This window comes from Silene latifolia, chromosome Y (assembly GCF_048544455.1).
Source record: "Silene latifolia isolate original U9 population chromosome Y, ASM4854445v1, whole genome shotgun sequence".
Taxonomy (NCBI): Eukaryota; Viridiplantae; Streptophyta; class Magnoliopsida; order Caryophyllales; family Caryophyllaceae; genus Silene; species Silene latifolia.
The window spans coordinates 137,078,030-137,094,597 of record NC_133538.1 but is presented as its reverse complement, the minus strand read 5'-3'; the positions used below and the strand labels follow the sequence as shown (position 1 = coordinate 137,094,597).

The 16,568-nt window shown below is 40.5% G+C and overlaps 2 protein-coding genes across 2 annotated transcripts; both read right to left on the bottom strand.

Annotated features, from left to right (window-relative positions):
- Positions 1-7,197: 7,197 nt before the first annotated feature.
- Positions 7,198-7,692, bottom strand: LOC141629012 (uncharacterized). Its single transcript, XM_074442086.1, has one exon. The coding sequence runs from the start codon at positions 7,690-7,692 to the stop codon at positions 7,198-7,200; it is 495 nt and encodes a 164-aa protein (XP_074298187.1).
- A 3,904-nt stretch (positions 7,693-11,596) lies between these two features.
- Positions 11,597-16,204, bottom strand: LOC141629010 (uncharacterized). The gene is made up of 3 exons (XM_074442085.1): positions 15,706-16,204; positions 15,254-15,615; positions 11,597-11,902 (listed from the first exon to the last, which is right to left on the bottom strand). The coding sequence occupies exons 1-3, from the start codon at positions 16,202-16,204 to the stop codon at positions 11,597-11,599; spliced, it is 1,167 nt and encodes a 388-aa protein (XP_074298186.1).
- Positions 16,205-16,568: the final 364 nt, after the last annotated feature.

Below are 16,568 nucleotides of genomic sequence, written 5' to 3'. Positions count from 1 at the left end.
CGTCTTAATTTCGTCAAATATATAATATTATGAATAAATAGTAGAGGCCGTCAGTTTGATGGGCGATCCGGGTGCCTAACACCTTCCCTGATCGTACATTTACCCCCGAATCCTCAATCTTTGGTTTAGACCGGAGTGACGGATCAGTCCCCATTTCAGGGATCAAAAGGGGAATTTTCCGTTAAAATATTTTTGTATGTTTTTTTATAAAACCTACTTGCGACTCCATCTTATTTATTTATTTTTAAAAAAGGAGATTTTTTCAGGGATCTCATAGTGGCGACTCCGCTGGAGATCGAACCCGGAATCTCTGGTTCCGTAGACTCCGCTGGCGACTTATTAAGTGGGTAAAACTTGAAGTTTATTTGTAATAATATTATTTTTGATGAAATTGACTCTGTCTTTTGTTAAAAGGATTTATCCGTATTTAAGTTTGTTTGTTAAAGATAATTAACAACAAAACAATTTCACGGATCTGAATTAGTCGTGTTGATTACAAAATACTTAACTAAAAATCGGATTAGATGCGTGTGATGTTTATAGGAGTTCCACGTGATATGTTGCATAAGGAATAAGATGCATGCTTAGAGTTTGGTGTCGACATCTCGTGGATTTGCATTGTATTTTGATAATATTGTAAAGCGCATGTCTATATTTACTCTCAGTCTTATTTGTCTTTTTTTACATACATAAAAAAAGGCGTAGGCTCCCCGTTAGCTAATATAACGTCATTTAAGCTACCCTATCCACCCTCGGTAAAGTGCGTTGTATACTTAGAAGGTCCATTCGACCGACTAGGCCTTATACGTATTTTCCACCTCATGACGTCGTGTTTTGGCAACTCGCTTGGTCCATTCGACTGAGTGAGCACAAAAGCGAGAGATACCCTCGGGTATTTTAATGTTGTGAGTACCCAATTGTCAACCATAAACCTAACCATAGCTCCCGTAGAACCTTTGAATAGGATAATTTGTTTCTTGTTTATAATCTTGTATATTTTATATATCTCATGAGTCCTGAGTCATTTAATCGTGTCATAAAATTAACTTGCCTTATCTTAATGCTCGCGTCCAACTAATTTCTCTTTTACATATGGGTCATTTTGTCAATATAGAAGACACAAATTTGCATCCATCTTATTTAGTCACACGTACATGCATGTAATATATACACGTAAATGACGATGCCTATTGATTTGTGTACTCGACCAATAAAAGTAACTACGGAAATAAGTAGCAACTAGCAAGTACAATTTGTCCATCATCTGCGTGATTATACCCACTGCAGTCTGCATATAGTATCCTCGTACATAAACTCTACTCTGCATTTGTGTAAATCGACATAAAAATCACTTTTATAAAAAAAAAAATCTTTTTAAGAAAATAAAAATCAGGGGTCTACTTTTTCAAAAAAAAATTCTTTAAAAAAAAACAAAAAAAAAAAAAATTCTTTTTCTTTCTTTAACAATTTTCTATTCTTTTTATCTCATTTGTGGTCCATGTAGAAACTCGTATAAGTTGTCATCACGCAGCGAGTCTTTCCATCAATTTCTAAACAACTTTCCCATATTTCTTCTTATAAAGTCATGTCAACCGGTTTGAAAAAAAATAGAGTAAGCACAAAGATGTCAATAAAACAAGAGAAAAATAACTATGACAGTCATATAATCCAATAACTCTGTTGCCGACATTAAAAATAACATGTAGATTACACAAGTGTCTAATTAACATAGGACCATTCAAGTCCTTTTGAGTTACATATAAATAAATAAAATGAGCATATATCATTTTTATTAGTCACTTGTTCTACTTTTTACCCTTAACTAGTAGAATAGACTTGAAATACTTTAGGGCGTGTCGCTTTAGTGTAGATCAATCGACCTCTTAGAGTCAGCCTGAACGAGGGCGTGCATTTGACCACCTTTTCCATCTCATGTGGTGTGATAATTCTTTGATCGCCGTGTCTCTAGGTGACCTTTAGGTTTGGAGATTCCATTTTTCTACTAGATTCGTCAACTTCCCATATTTCAAATGACTGCCAAATGAGCACAACTCTCTATTTACCAAATTTGTCAATTTTCCATATCTTAAATGACTACGAGACGAGCACACACTCATATGACCATTTTAACAAATATTATCATTCACTTCCATTGGTACTAGAAAACTAGCTCACAAATATTCAAATCAGATTCCTAGTACACCCATGTCCAAAATTACCAAATAAGACACGAGAGCGCACACTCCATGCTATTAAAACATATGAGGTGGCCATTAGTCCCTTAGAATGAACTTAGTGAGTCCAAATACCAATTCAAGCTCAAAAATACTCAGTCAAAGTTGCAATCAACTCTAGTGACAAAAGTCTCAAAAGCAAAGCCCAAAATGATCTCAAATAGATTCAAATTCAATGTCAAAAAGTCTCAACAAGTCAAAGACAAAAAAACTATGATCTCAAATGGATACAACTCCAGTGTCAAAAATCTCAAAAATTCACAAGACAAAAAAAAAAGTCCTAGTCAAATTTGCAATTCAAATTCCAGAATAGTCATTTTCCCTTTCTCAGACGAATCAATCCACAGTTACATTGTCTCCATTCCTTTTGGGACGATCCTTTCATTCATTTAGGTGAGTGAGAGAGGCACACAGGTCTCCAGTGTCTTCTAACATCATAGAACCTTCTACTCCATTCCAATTATCACCCTCGTTCAGCATCTAAGAATTTGAGGGATGTACACTAAATTTATACGGTAACAAAAGTATTTTGTTTCTATGGTATTAGTTTTGCTTAATTAGTAGAGCTTGTTACTTTAAAGAGGCAAGAACTCGTCAAAGTATATCTCAAATTAACAAGTCAAATAAAAATGAAACACATTCTCCACATCAGAGAATTTGTTAGAAGTTACTTCTAGAGTAACAGTGTCCAGTCTATGTCCAGTCCTTCTACTTGGATCACATTTGGGTCAGACCCCATCTTTTTCAAAAAATCTTTAAAAAAAAATAAATAATAAAAAATATTTTAACTGTTTTCGAAAGTACTCCATTTTTGCATTCATTAGTGCATCATATCTACGTGTCTAGGACATGCATTTGCATTTTAGGTGTCATATATTTGTCACTAACTGCTCCAGTCGACTACTTTGTCATTCCTCTTCCAGATTCGTCCAAAGTGGGGGCTTCTCATAAAGTCTCATTTTTCTCGTAATAAAATTTTGCCAGTTTCAAAATCAATCAATTCTCCAGCTCTTTTCGTGAAATAAAATTTTACGATCCTCAAATCAGCTTCTTTTTCAAAATAAAATTTTGAAATCCTTTGGTCGGCAGGCCCTGACATGCATTTTGAGTTCTTAAAATAAAATTTTCTGAACTTATCCTTTTTGCGAAATAAAATTTTGCAATTTTCAAATCCTTGGTCGGCAGGCCCTGACATGCATTTGAGTTCTTAAAATATAATTTTCTAAACTTGTCTGTTTTGCGAAATAAAATTTTGCAATTTCTAAATCAATCGATCGGCGGGCCCTGACACGCATCTAAGTTTGTAAAATAAAATTTTCGGTCTTATCCATCCTTTTTCAAAATAAAATTTTGAAATTCTTTGGTCGGCAGGCCCTGACATGCATTTGAGTTCTTAAAATAAAATTTTCTGAACTTTGCCCGTTTTGCGAAATAAAATTTTGCAATTTTCAAACTTATCGGTCGGCGGGCCCTGACACGCATCTAAGTTTGTAAAATAAAATTTTACGATCTTACCCATCCTTTTTCAAAATAAAATTTTGAAATCCTTTGGTCGGCAAGCCCTGACATGCATTTTGAGTTCTTAAAATAAAATTTTCTGAACTTGCTCTTTTTGCGAAATAAAATTTTGCAAATCCTAGTTTGTAAAATCAAATTTTACATTCTAATCCCTTTTCAAAATGAAATTTTGAATCCTCAGTCGGCGGGCCCTGACACGCATTCGAGCTTGTGAAATCAAATTTTGCAGGTTCACTCTTAAGTGAAACAAAGTTATGCTTAACCAGTTTCCAGACCAGCTAAACAAAGTTTGGCTATACCAGATTCTGCACAAATAAAACAAAGTTTCGCTCTACCGATCCGCACCACTAAACAAAGTTTGGCTATTCCAGATTCCAGACCAGCAAAACAAAGTTTTGCTTTACCAGATTCTAGACCGGCGAAACAAAGTTTGCCATACCAGTTTCCAGTTCCAGACCAGTGAAACAGAGTTTCACTATGCCAGTTTCGGACCAACGAAACAAAGTTTCGTTGCACCAGTTCCAGCTTCATTCCTAATTAGTAAAACAAAGTTTTGCTAAGCTAGTCCTGCATTCCAAATACTCCGGCCCGGGTAAATAAGAGGCCCCCGAGTGCGTTTCTTATCCTGTATCTGTCCCGACCGGACAACTTTGACCTTCGTCTTACTCAGACTCGGTCAAAGTGGGGGCTTCTGTAGACACCTCAAAATGTATACCTAGCCTTACGGGTAACTGATGATGAGGCTCAAATTTAATGACTAAATGAAAATTGACAATGTTATAATTAACGGCTTTTTACGCTTATTTTCCCATAAATTACTCAAAATGGCATAAAAGCACCCAAAGCCCTTTATTCCTATTTAGCCCGCTTTACTATATTAACGACACAAAACCGTAAATAATAAACGACTCAAAGTAATATCGAATTGCAAATGGCCCAACACCATATTAAGCGCACCATATCTGTTCATTCGATCAACCCATTTGATTACCTAGTAGCCGATCCTAATATTACAATTATATAGATAAATGATATGCACTAGTATGATGAAATTAAATTAGTGGACACAATTCTCCATAAACCAAACAGCTAAGCGTGGAAAATGGCGGGAGTGCAATGGAAAGGAGTACTTGGTAGTTTAGAATTGTTGTACTGCCAAAAGACGTAAAGGAACATAATTCCTTGTTATGTTAGAAAGTTGATTAGTAAATAACTAGGAGTAATTGTTAGTTGTATGGAGCTGAGCATACTACAAACTCCATCTAAAGGGAAAAGATTAACTTCACCAGGCTGAATATCTATCTTTGCTCAATCCTAATTTCCCACGGACTCTAAATAGCCCTTCCCTATAAATACATCATGCAAATCCACGAGGGAGGACGGACAGAGGAAAACACAGAAGACACAAACGAGCCATATACACAAATACCATATCCGAAATTCTATTTTCCTACTCCATCTCAAGTATATTATCCCAGTTTCAAGATCAAATCAAATCATCCACAATAAAATTGTCCCAGTACCATATAAGCGCATAAGAGCCATTAATTTTTTTAAAGTCGAAATTCATTAATAGTCAACATCCACATAGGCCTGAGGGTACCAGATTCAAATAAGTTTTCTTTACTTTCTCCTTTTATTTAATTCTTTTCTTTTGTCTATTTTATTATATAAACTAACCTATTTAATTCGTTTTTATAGTTGTTTCATCTTGTCTTGTATAAAATTGTGTAACTAACCTTCTTTCGTATTAATTTCGTCAAATATATAATATTATGAATAAATAGTAGAGCCCGTCAGTTTGATGGGCGATCCGGGTGCCTAACACCTTCCCTGATCGTACCTTTACCCCCGAATCCGCAATCTTTGGTTTAGGCCGGAGTGACGGATCAGTCCCCATTCCAGGGATCAAAAGGGGCATTTTCCGTTAAAATATTTTTGTATGTTTTTTTATAAAACCTACTGGCGACTCCATCTTATTTATTTATTTTAAAAAAAGGAGATTTTTTCAGGGATCTCACAAGTAATGACAGCTGGTCACTACTGTAACACCCCCATATTACCAAAGTGCCTCACCAAGGACCACCCTAACGTATAAGGGTGCTACCATCTCGATTGTCCAAGGTAGTACGCATCATAGAAACAATAAAGAAACAACTTAGTCAAAAGAATGCGATAAAGTTTACAAGTTTCCAAAACAACTCCAAAGGACAACTAAAACGAATGTCATAAAAGATCTAATGTCGGCTAAACAACATGACGACTCAGGTGATCACAACGCCTATCTATGCCCCGCGAGCTATCCCATCGACCATCAAAAATCATCACCTGCTAAGCCAACTGCTCACCATCCTCGAATGGATCACCACAGTTTTGAAAACATAAAACGGGGTCAGTCAACTGTATAACCAAATCAATATACGCAGCAGAAATAATATAACAATACAAACAGCCGATCTCCAACTCCAACAGTCGGCAATCACTTACTACGCACTAAAGTGTATAGACCTGCCAGTTTACCCATCGCAAAAGGTAACCCACACCGCTAGTGGGGGACTGCAGCCTTGCCTACCAAATCCCCGCTCATCGCAATGAGCGATCCCAGCTCCTTAATGTGCATATCCCCTTGTGACGGGAGTCACAAGGGGCGAACATGGGTATGGAACCATCTCCCAACATAGTTCCACAACAATCATCCAACCAACCAATCTCCATCAATTCCAACAACTACTACATGCCAACAAACAATTATAAACAATCAATTAAATTGTAAAGCCGACTGAGTAGGAAAACCCTAACTTATTCGTAATCCAACAATCATAGCAACAAAATCAGAAAGGCTCCTCTATAAACTCGTCACCTATACATACATCATATAATCAAAATCTACCCTAAACCCCCAATAAAACTGATTAGGGTTTAACAATAATAACACTATGACCATAAGGACAAAAGTATGATGCTTACCGATGAATCGACGCGAAAGAAAGATGTAAAAATCCCTTGAATCCAGCTTAGCAGTGATTAGAATTATTAGAGAAGTTATACGTAGTTTAGGTTTTTAAAAGAAAGCTTAAGAAATGAATAAAAACCGATGAAGCGTCTTTATATACTTCTCTAGTTATTATAATCAAAACCGCGGATTAAACCTCCGTCAGACCGGCAACTCGACTGAGTACAAAATGTACTCGACCGAGTAAGCCCAACTCGACCGAGTAACAACATACTCAATCGAGTTCTGACGTTCTAGAACCCAACCATAACACACCCGACAGCCAACTCGGCCGAGTAAGCCCTACTCGGTCGAGTTACCTCTGATCAGAAACCTGTGGTATTATAGTCTTCCCTCCTTAAAAAAGAACTTCGTCCTTGAAATTCACCCAAGTCCAACACAAAATCAAAACCACAAGACCAAACCTCTTAGGAAAAAAAAAATGACCCACAACTAACTCGAAAACTTAATAACAACTATTAACATCCCAAAACTGTCCCAAAACACATGCAGGTATCTGCTACCCCCCTTAATGAAACCGGACCCCGTAAATAACCATACCTGATCGAAAAGATGAGGATAACACTCTTTCATAGCCTCCTCTGCTTCCCATGTAGCATTTTCAACCTTATGATTAGACCACGACACCTTAAGTAACACAGTTTCTCCCTTCCTTGTCTTGCGCACTTTTTGATCCAAGATCTCTTTTGGTGTTTCGACATAAGTAAGTTCTTCATCTAATTCAATATGTTCAACCTCAAGTACGTGAGTTGGATCAGTCACATACCTCCGAAGTTGAGACACATGAAAAACATTATGCACCCGATCAAGCGTCGGTTGCAAGGCCAATTGATAACCCACCTCGCCTACATAATCTAGAATCTCATACGGTCCAATGTACTTCTGACTCAGATTTCCTTTCTTGACGAATCGCATGACACCCTTCATAGGTGACACTTTTAAAAGGACCTTGTCACCCACCTGAAACTCCACCGCTCGGCGATGTAAATCTGCATAACTCTTTTGTCAATCCTGGGCCGCGTTCATCTTTTGCCGAATCAACTTTACTTGTTCAACCATCTCATATACCATTTCTGGTCCTAGAACCACGATCTCCGCACTGTCATCCCAACAAATGGGACTCCTACACTTTCGTCCATATAAGGCCTCCAAAGGTGTCATTCCAATACTAGTATGATAGCTGTTATTATATGAGAACTCGATCAAATCCAGCCTATCTTCCTAGCTACCACCAAATTCCATCACACAAGCCCTCAACATGTCCTCCAAGGTCTTTATAGTTCGCTATGTTTGTCCGCCCGTCGCAGGATGGAATGCTGTACTCATCTTCAAAGTAGTACCCATAAATTCTTGCAATTCCTACCAGAACCGTGATATGAACCTTGCATCCATATCTGACACTATGTCTTTTGGTACCCCATGCAACCATACCACATGCTTTCAGTAACAATTAGCCAGTTGCAACTTGTTCCAAGTATCTTTCATTGGAATGAAGTGAGTTGACTTGGTCGGTCGATCCACAATCACCCAAATCATGTTATTGCCCTACTGAATCCTCGGTAGCCCCGCAATGAAATCCATTTAAATGAATTCTCACTTCCACTCTGGTACCTCAAGCGACTGAACCATAACTTGCGGTCTTCGTTGTTCACCCTTGACCCTCTGACAAGTCAAACATCTAGCTACAAACTCCGCGACATCTTTCTTCATTCCGGGCCACCAAAAGGTCTTTTTCAAGTCTTTGTACAGTTTGTCGCCACCCGGATGCACTAAAGAAGGAGTAAAATGAGCCTCAGTCATGATTGCCTTTCTCATCTCCGCATCCTCAGAAACACACCATCTACCATCATACCGAACACTCTCATCCTCGTGAAGCGAGAATTTCGACATATTGTTGTTGCCTATTCTTTCTCTCTATTCTTGAATCTTAGGATCAACCAATTGTGTCTGTCTCAAGTTATCATAAAATTCTGGTTCCACTATCAAATCGCCGATGGTGTCCTCTTTGCGAATCATATGTATACCCATCTTAGTCACTTCATCTTTCAGCTGCATTAATGACAAAGCATTGCATAAGAAATGCACACTCTTCCACCTCAACACGTCAGCTACAACATTAGCTTTTCCCTCATGGTAGATTATCTCCATATTATAGTCCCCCTATCAGCTCCATCCATTTCCTCAATCGTATATTCAGCTCTTTTTGAGTGAAAATGTACTTCAAACTCTTATGATCTGAAAACACTTTAAAAGTTGCCTCGTAGAGGTAGTGTCTCCAAATCTTTAGAGCAAACACAACGGCTACCAACTCCAAGTCATGATGAGTAGGGTAGTTCTCCACATAAGTTTGCAGCTGCCTCGATGCATAAGCGATGACCTTCCCATTCTGCATTAAAACACAACCCAGACCATTCTTCAAAGCATCAGTATAAACCTCAAAGTTCTCACTTTTCTCAGGTAGTGCTAAGACAGGAGCTGTAGTTAAACGCTCTTTTAAAGTTTGGAACGCTTTTTCACAAATATCATCGCAACGAAAATGGTTCTCTTTTCTCATCAAAGCTGTCATCGGCCTAGCAATGGTAGAAAAGTCTTTCACAAACCTCTTGTAGTAACCAACCAAGCCTAAGAAACTCCGAATTTCAGCCACATTTTTCGGTACTTCCCAGTTTGACACTGCTGCAATCTTGCTAGGATCCACATACACCCCATCTTTCGAAATCACTTGGCCCAGAAAAGCTACCTTTTCCAACCAAAACTCATACTTGGACAACTTAGCATACAACTGGTTATCGCATAGTTTCTACAATACCAATCGTAGATGCTTCACAGACTCCTCTTTAGTCTTGGTATAGACTAGAATGTCGTGAATGAAGACCACCACAAACTGGTCCAAGAAAGGACTGAAGATCTGATTCATCAAATCCATGAATGCAGCTTGTGCATTAGTCAACCCAAAAGGCATCATCACGTACTCATAGTGACATACCGCGATCTAAAAGCTGTCTTAGGAACATCCTCATCCCGAATTCTCAACTGATGGTACCCCGACCTCAGATCGATCTTGGAAAACACCCCATCTCCACTTAACTGATCGACTAAGTCATCAATTCGCGATAACGGATACCTGTTCTTCACCATGACATGGTTCAACTCCTTGTAGTTGATGCATAGCCTCAAACTACCATCCTTCTTCTTTACAAACAACACCGGTGCTCCCCATGGCGATACACTAGGTCGAATGTACCCCATTCTCCAGCAAACATCTAGCTGTATCTTCAACTCTTCCAATTTTTTCGGTGCCATCCGGTACGGAGCCTTAGATATAGGTCCCATTCCTGGCTTCAACTCCACACTAAAATCGACGTCCCTCTTTGGCGGTAACCCTGGAATCTCATCCTGGAAAAACATCCACGAACTCATCCACAACGGGTATCTTTGTTATTGTTGGTTCCTCCGATCGACTATCTCGAATGTGACAAAGAAACATAGGACACCTTTTCCTCATGTAAGATTTCAAGATTATAGCTGCGATAGCCTTGACCTTTGGCTTGACCACAAACCCCCGGTAAGATACTTTAGTTCCCTTAGGGCCCCACAAAGTCACCTTTTTCCGATGGCAATCTATACTAGCTTTGTACTCACCCAACCAATCCATCCCGACGATGACCTCAAACCCTCCTATAGGAAACTCAAACAAATTAACCGGAAGGTTAACTTCCTCAATAACTATAGACACTTCTTTATACGACCTCCCACAAGTCACCGACTCTCCCGACGGTATGATAACATTATCTTTTACAAACTCATACTCCCCCAAACCCATAGTCAAAGCATGTCCCCTAGATACAAAAGAATGTGTGGCCCCTGAATCAAATAAAACAAAGGTCGGCGTATTATTAACGAGAAAAGTACCAGTGACGACCTACGCATCCTCCTCAGTGGCCTGTTTGTCCATCACGAAAAGCTTGCCACTATTCTTTTGAACTCCACCCTGCAGCATGCTTGTTCACACTGTAGACTTAGCAGCCGAATTCTGATTAGCATTACCTCCCCGTCGTTGGTAATCCCCTCCATTGTTACGGTTGAAGTAACTGTTGTTGTGGCTTTGACCACCCTGATTAGGCCACGATCCCGTTGGTTTATTACTGGCCATACTCTGACTCGGCCCCTGAGAGAATTTCCCCTGATATTGTCTCTGAAAACCCAGTCCCCCCTAGCTAGTGCACTCATACCTCTTGTGAACAATACCGCCACAGTTGTAACACGTCAACCCGGAGCTGCCACAGCTGGTAGGACCACCGCGACCACCAAAGGACGACCCTCCACTGAAATGGACCCTCTAGAGTAAACCTTAGCTTGATTGTAGTTACCATGCTTGAACCTAGATTGCCCGTTGTTCTCATTGTCAGATTTCCTCTTCTCACCCAGCTTCTATCTAGCTTCCTTAGCTATATCGACTAACCTTTCCGCATTCCCAGCTCGTTCGTACACATCTTTCAGGTCCTTAAGAACCCCAGCAGTTAACCTCTTCAAAATTTTCACTAACAACCCTTGCTCAAAAAGAAGAGACAAGGTCAATGGGCTCAGCTCCAAATAATCTACGTAGCGTGCTAGCTCGTTGAACCTCTTATAATACTCTGCCCCAATCATGCTCTCAGTCATACGGAAAGTGCTGAACTCAGCCCTCATCTTATTGCTAATGTGCTCAGGAACGAGCTGAACCCTCATAGCCTTTTTGAATTCTGCCCAAGGAATATCAGGTTCATCCCGACTCTTATAGTACTCACAAGCCCCTCCTTCTCCCTATTCCACTACACTCCAGCCTCATACCTTAGGTAAACGCAGCTTGTTCCACCTTCATCTCCTCCGGACAGTTCACCACCTCAAGAAAACTCTCCATATCACGATGTCGGTTATTAAGCAAGTGAGGCGCTTCTGTGCCCTCATAGGTAGAGGGATTAAAGCGAGAGATTGTGGCACTTATTTTAGTGGCGTCAATGACCACTTCATTCGCTTTGCTCACATTATTAAGAGCCTTAATAAGAGCGTCTCGTTGCTCGAACAACCAAAAAATTTCATCTAGGGTCATCTTCGAAGCTTGTAGGTACGCAGGTGACTCTTTGGCGGCATTTTTGAGCTGATATATAAAAGGTAAACGTAAGCATATAGCCTAAGGCTCAAAACAAAAGCACAACCGCCCGCAGCAGTACTCGATCGAGTACATGGACATACTCGGTCGAGTTGAGGCTACTCGATCGAGTACCTAGACCTTTAGGTCGAGTACCCAACTTCCAGAAGCTGATCAGAATCCCACGTAAAGCATACTCGGTCGAGTACACGTTGTACTCGGTCGAGTAAGCCCCACTCGGTCGAGCTCCCTTCATACTCGGTCGAGTGGTCATATATTAGAAGTTACTGCTTACGACAGACACACCCACACTCGGTCGAGTGACTGGTACTCGGTCGAGTTCCCCTTACTCGATCGAGTACCTACCCGACTCGGCCGAATCATGCTGACACAAGTCCCCACATACATAATTAACCAAGCATGGTGACAAAACACCGACAATCATCCTATTCACATGTTACTATCACAAATAAAACAAACTTACGTACAAATCATGCCATACTTATTACTTCAACCACTTCACGACACATCAACCGAATTATACGATCTCGTCTCAATCTCAACATGCACATTACTTTATAAAACACAAATACGACATAAACAGATACCGATCCCACAACACGCCCCGTAGTGACCGGTTCGAACTTGTAAGGGCCATAGTGCGGTCTTAGGACGTCTCTTAAACCTTTGCGGTAGCTCCAAACAATTTCTACCTGGGTTCATTTTATTAGACGCCCTATGTTCATTTTGTTCATTTGTTTTAGGTTCCAAAATTATCGCTCTTATACCACTTTGTAATACCCCCATATACCAAAGGGCCTTACCAAGGACCACCCTAACATATAAGGGTGCTACAATCTCGGTTGCCCGAGGTAGTACGCATCGTAGAAATAATAAAGAAACAACTTAATTAAAAAAAGGTGATAAAGTTTACAAGTTTCCAAAACAACTCCAAAGGACGACAAAAACAAATGTCATAAAAGATCTAATGTCGGCTCAGGTGATCACAACGCCTATCTATGCCCCGCGAGCTATCCCATCGACCATCAACAATCATCACCTGCTAAGTCAACTGTTCACCATCCCCGAATAAATCACCACAGTTTTGAAAACATAAAACGGGGTCAGTCAACTGTACAACCAAATCAATATAGCAGCGGAAATAATACAACAATACAAACAGCCAATCTCCAACTCCAACAGTCATCAATCACTGACTACATACTAAAGTGTGTAACCCTTCCAGGTTACCCATCGCAATAGGTAACCCACACCGCCATTGGGGGACTGTAGCCTTGCGCACCAAATCCTCGCTCATCGGAACGAGCGATCCCAACTCCTTAATGTGCACATCCCCTTTCTGACGGGAGCCACAAGGGGTGAACATGGGTATGGAACCATCTCCCTACATAGTTCCACAACAATCATCCAACCAACCAATCTCCATCAATTCCAACAACAACTACATGCCAACAAACAATCATAAACAATCAATTAAATTATAAAGCCGACTGAGTAGGGAAACCTTACCTTATTCGCAATCCAATAACCACAGCAACAAAATCAGAAAGTCTCCTCTACGAACTTGTCACCTATACATACATCATATAATCAAAATATACCCTAAACCCTCAATAAAACTGATTAAGGTTTAACAATAATAACACTATGACCACAAGGACAAAAGTACGATGCTTACCGATGAATCGACGTGAAAAAAAGATGTAAAAACCCCTTGAATCCGGCTTAACAGTGATTAGAATGATTAGAGAAGTTATACATAGTTTAGGTCTTTATAAGAAAGCTTAAGAAATGATTAAAAACTGATGAAGAGTCTTTATATACTTCTTTAATTATTATAATCAAAACCGCGGATTAAACCTCCGTCAGACCGGTAACTCGACCGAGTACACAATGTACTCGACCGAGTAAGCCTAACTCGACCGAGTAGCAACATAGTCGATCGAGTTATGACGTTCCAGAACCCAACCATAACATACCCGACAGCCAACTCGGCCGAGTAAGCCCTACTTGGTCGAGTTATCCCTGATCAAAAACCTGTGGTATTAGAACTACATCCCCCACTTTGCAATTGGTTTGGGGGAGCTTCTACTTTACAGCTTGTACTATTTTTCTTTGTACATTCCTTTGCTGTATTATCTTTAAGATGTTAGTTATTTCCCTATTCCCTTTGTTAGTTGTGTCCTCTACGTTGCTGCTTCTGTTGGTATATTGTGATGTTGTGATGTTAGGGTCACAACGATGAGACTAGGACATTTAGGTTTAGGGGAGTATTTATTTATGTTGTGTGCCTTTAATTATTGTTGTGTGTATTTAAAAAAATCCAAAAAAAATCCAAAATTCAAAAACATGTTTTTCTTTATTTTAGGTCGAGTCTTGGTGAATTGAGTAGCCATGATTATAATTTGCATTGTTTTTGCATTTGAATCCCGATACAGTTATCCATGTACATTGTTTGACCCGTTCTTTTTTAAAACAAATCTCATAATTCAAGTCTTGACCATAATAATATGCCTTATGCTAAGTAAATTTGACAAAATGATGTTGGTAAACCACTTAAATTTCTAAGGTCTATAGAACTTCCTTGTTCATGAACATCAATAAACTGGTCTCATTTATATGACTAAGTACATGAGGAAAAGCGGTTCTTTCCGTTCAAATAAGCCTTTCATTGCCTTTTGATTATCCTGTTTGAACCCTTGTAGCCGTTTTATATTCCATCTAATAGCTACAATCTAAGAATTTGCCTACCTTATCGGGACAGTCGCAGTTGCCTGAGTTTCATGTCTATTTTTCCTACTTTAGTTGGGAATGAGACTTTTATTGTCAAGTGTGGGAATGAGACTTTTATTGTCAAGTGGGTACTAGTTTAAATTTTTGTAGCAATGTGTTATATCTCTTATTTTAAGGAAAACACCCACAAGGGTATTACTTTAATAACGATAAATCATAAATTACAGCACTGTTCGCAATAGAGGTAAACCATCCGACCAAAACGAGCTATCAACTACACGAGGACTAATATGAGCTAAAGCGTGCGCAACACAATTATTGATTCTAGACGTATGAGACCACAACACAAAATTGAACTCATTACATAACTCAAATATATCATCCATAATTTGCGAAAAAATGCTCCGCCCTTGTCTTCATTCTTTCAGTGTGTCAATGACCTGTAAGCAGTCGCTCTCCACCACCAGTCGTTGATGCCCTCGATCCCGTGCCGCTTGAAGACCATCGAACACTGCTACTGCTTCTGCAAAGTACGGTTTCCACATTTGTTCCCGTACAATAGCACCAGCCCACAGCACGTCTCCTTTCCCATCCCTACACACAAACCCCGAACACCCCCTCCCCCTCCTTCACCCCCGCATCAACATTAACCTTCACGTAACCCTCCGGCGGTACTGTCCACCCACCTCCATCCCTCTCGCCCCTATTCCGTCCATCCACAGTCCACCTCTCACGACCAGTCCCTAGGTCCCCCACACCCTCACTGACAACATCACACACCCGCCTCACAATTCTGTCCGGTTCAACCTCCACTTCATCGAACACTACCTTATTGCAATGCTCCCATATCGCCCAGCAGCCAATCATAAATTTTCCACACTCCCATTCACCTAACTCCTTCCACCTAGCCTCCACCCACTGCGGAACATCACTCTCCCCCTCTTCTTCCCATTCGAACCCCAGCTCCTCTCAGATCCATCGTGCCACTTGACAGTCTCGAAACAAGTGAAGACTCGACTCATTAAAAAGACTAAAAAAAGGACAAGAAGAAGACTCACCTCCAACTCGAGTGATGATGTTTGCTTTCGTTGCCAGGGCCTCTTTGCACAGCTGCCAGAATAAGAGCTTGACATGGGGCCAGACCGAAACCTTCCAGAGCTTATTCCACAACCATCTCCCCCTATCCCCATTTGACTGCTCCGCCATATTCATCCCCTCCACCGCTAACATTTTATACGCCGTTTTAACCGAATATAGCCCATCATTTTCCAATCCCCAACACCATAAGTCAGGGCCACGAGAATAACTAAGTCGAACATTTAGAACCCGCTCCCTCTCAAACGACAGAAATAGCTGTGCCACCTTCCCCTCATCCCATCCCGTCCCCTCGCCATTCAAGAGAGCCGCAACCACCATCTCCTCATTCCCACTAGCACAAGGGAAAATAACCTTTCCCGTTTGCGTTCCTGGAATCCAAGCATGCTTCCACACTAACGTGTCCTGACCGTCTCCAACCCGCCTTCTCATCCCCTTTTCCAGCACCCCTCGGACCTCCATAATACCACGGATTGTATAGCTCGGGTTATACCCAATCCCCGCATCCATAAACTCCCCCTAGGGGTAGTACCCCTAGCCTTCATGATCCTCGCCCACAACCCATCCGGACAGATTATTAGTCGCCAGGCCTGTTTACCAATTAAGGCGAGGTTAAGCAGGTGGAAATCGCGAAACCCAAGACCCCCTTCCCCCTTCGGTGTGCAGATCTTTCGCCAAGCCACCCATGATATTCCTCGTTGCCCTTCCTCATACCCCCACCAGAAGCGCGATACCATCGATCTAAGCTCATCACAGAAGTGCGAAGGAATTTTGAACACACTCATCACATAGGTAGGAAGTGAATTGGCCACTGCCTTTATAAGAA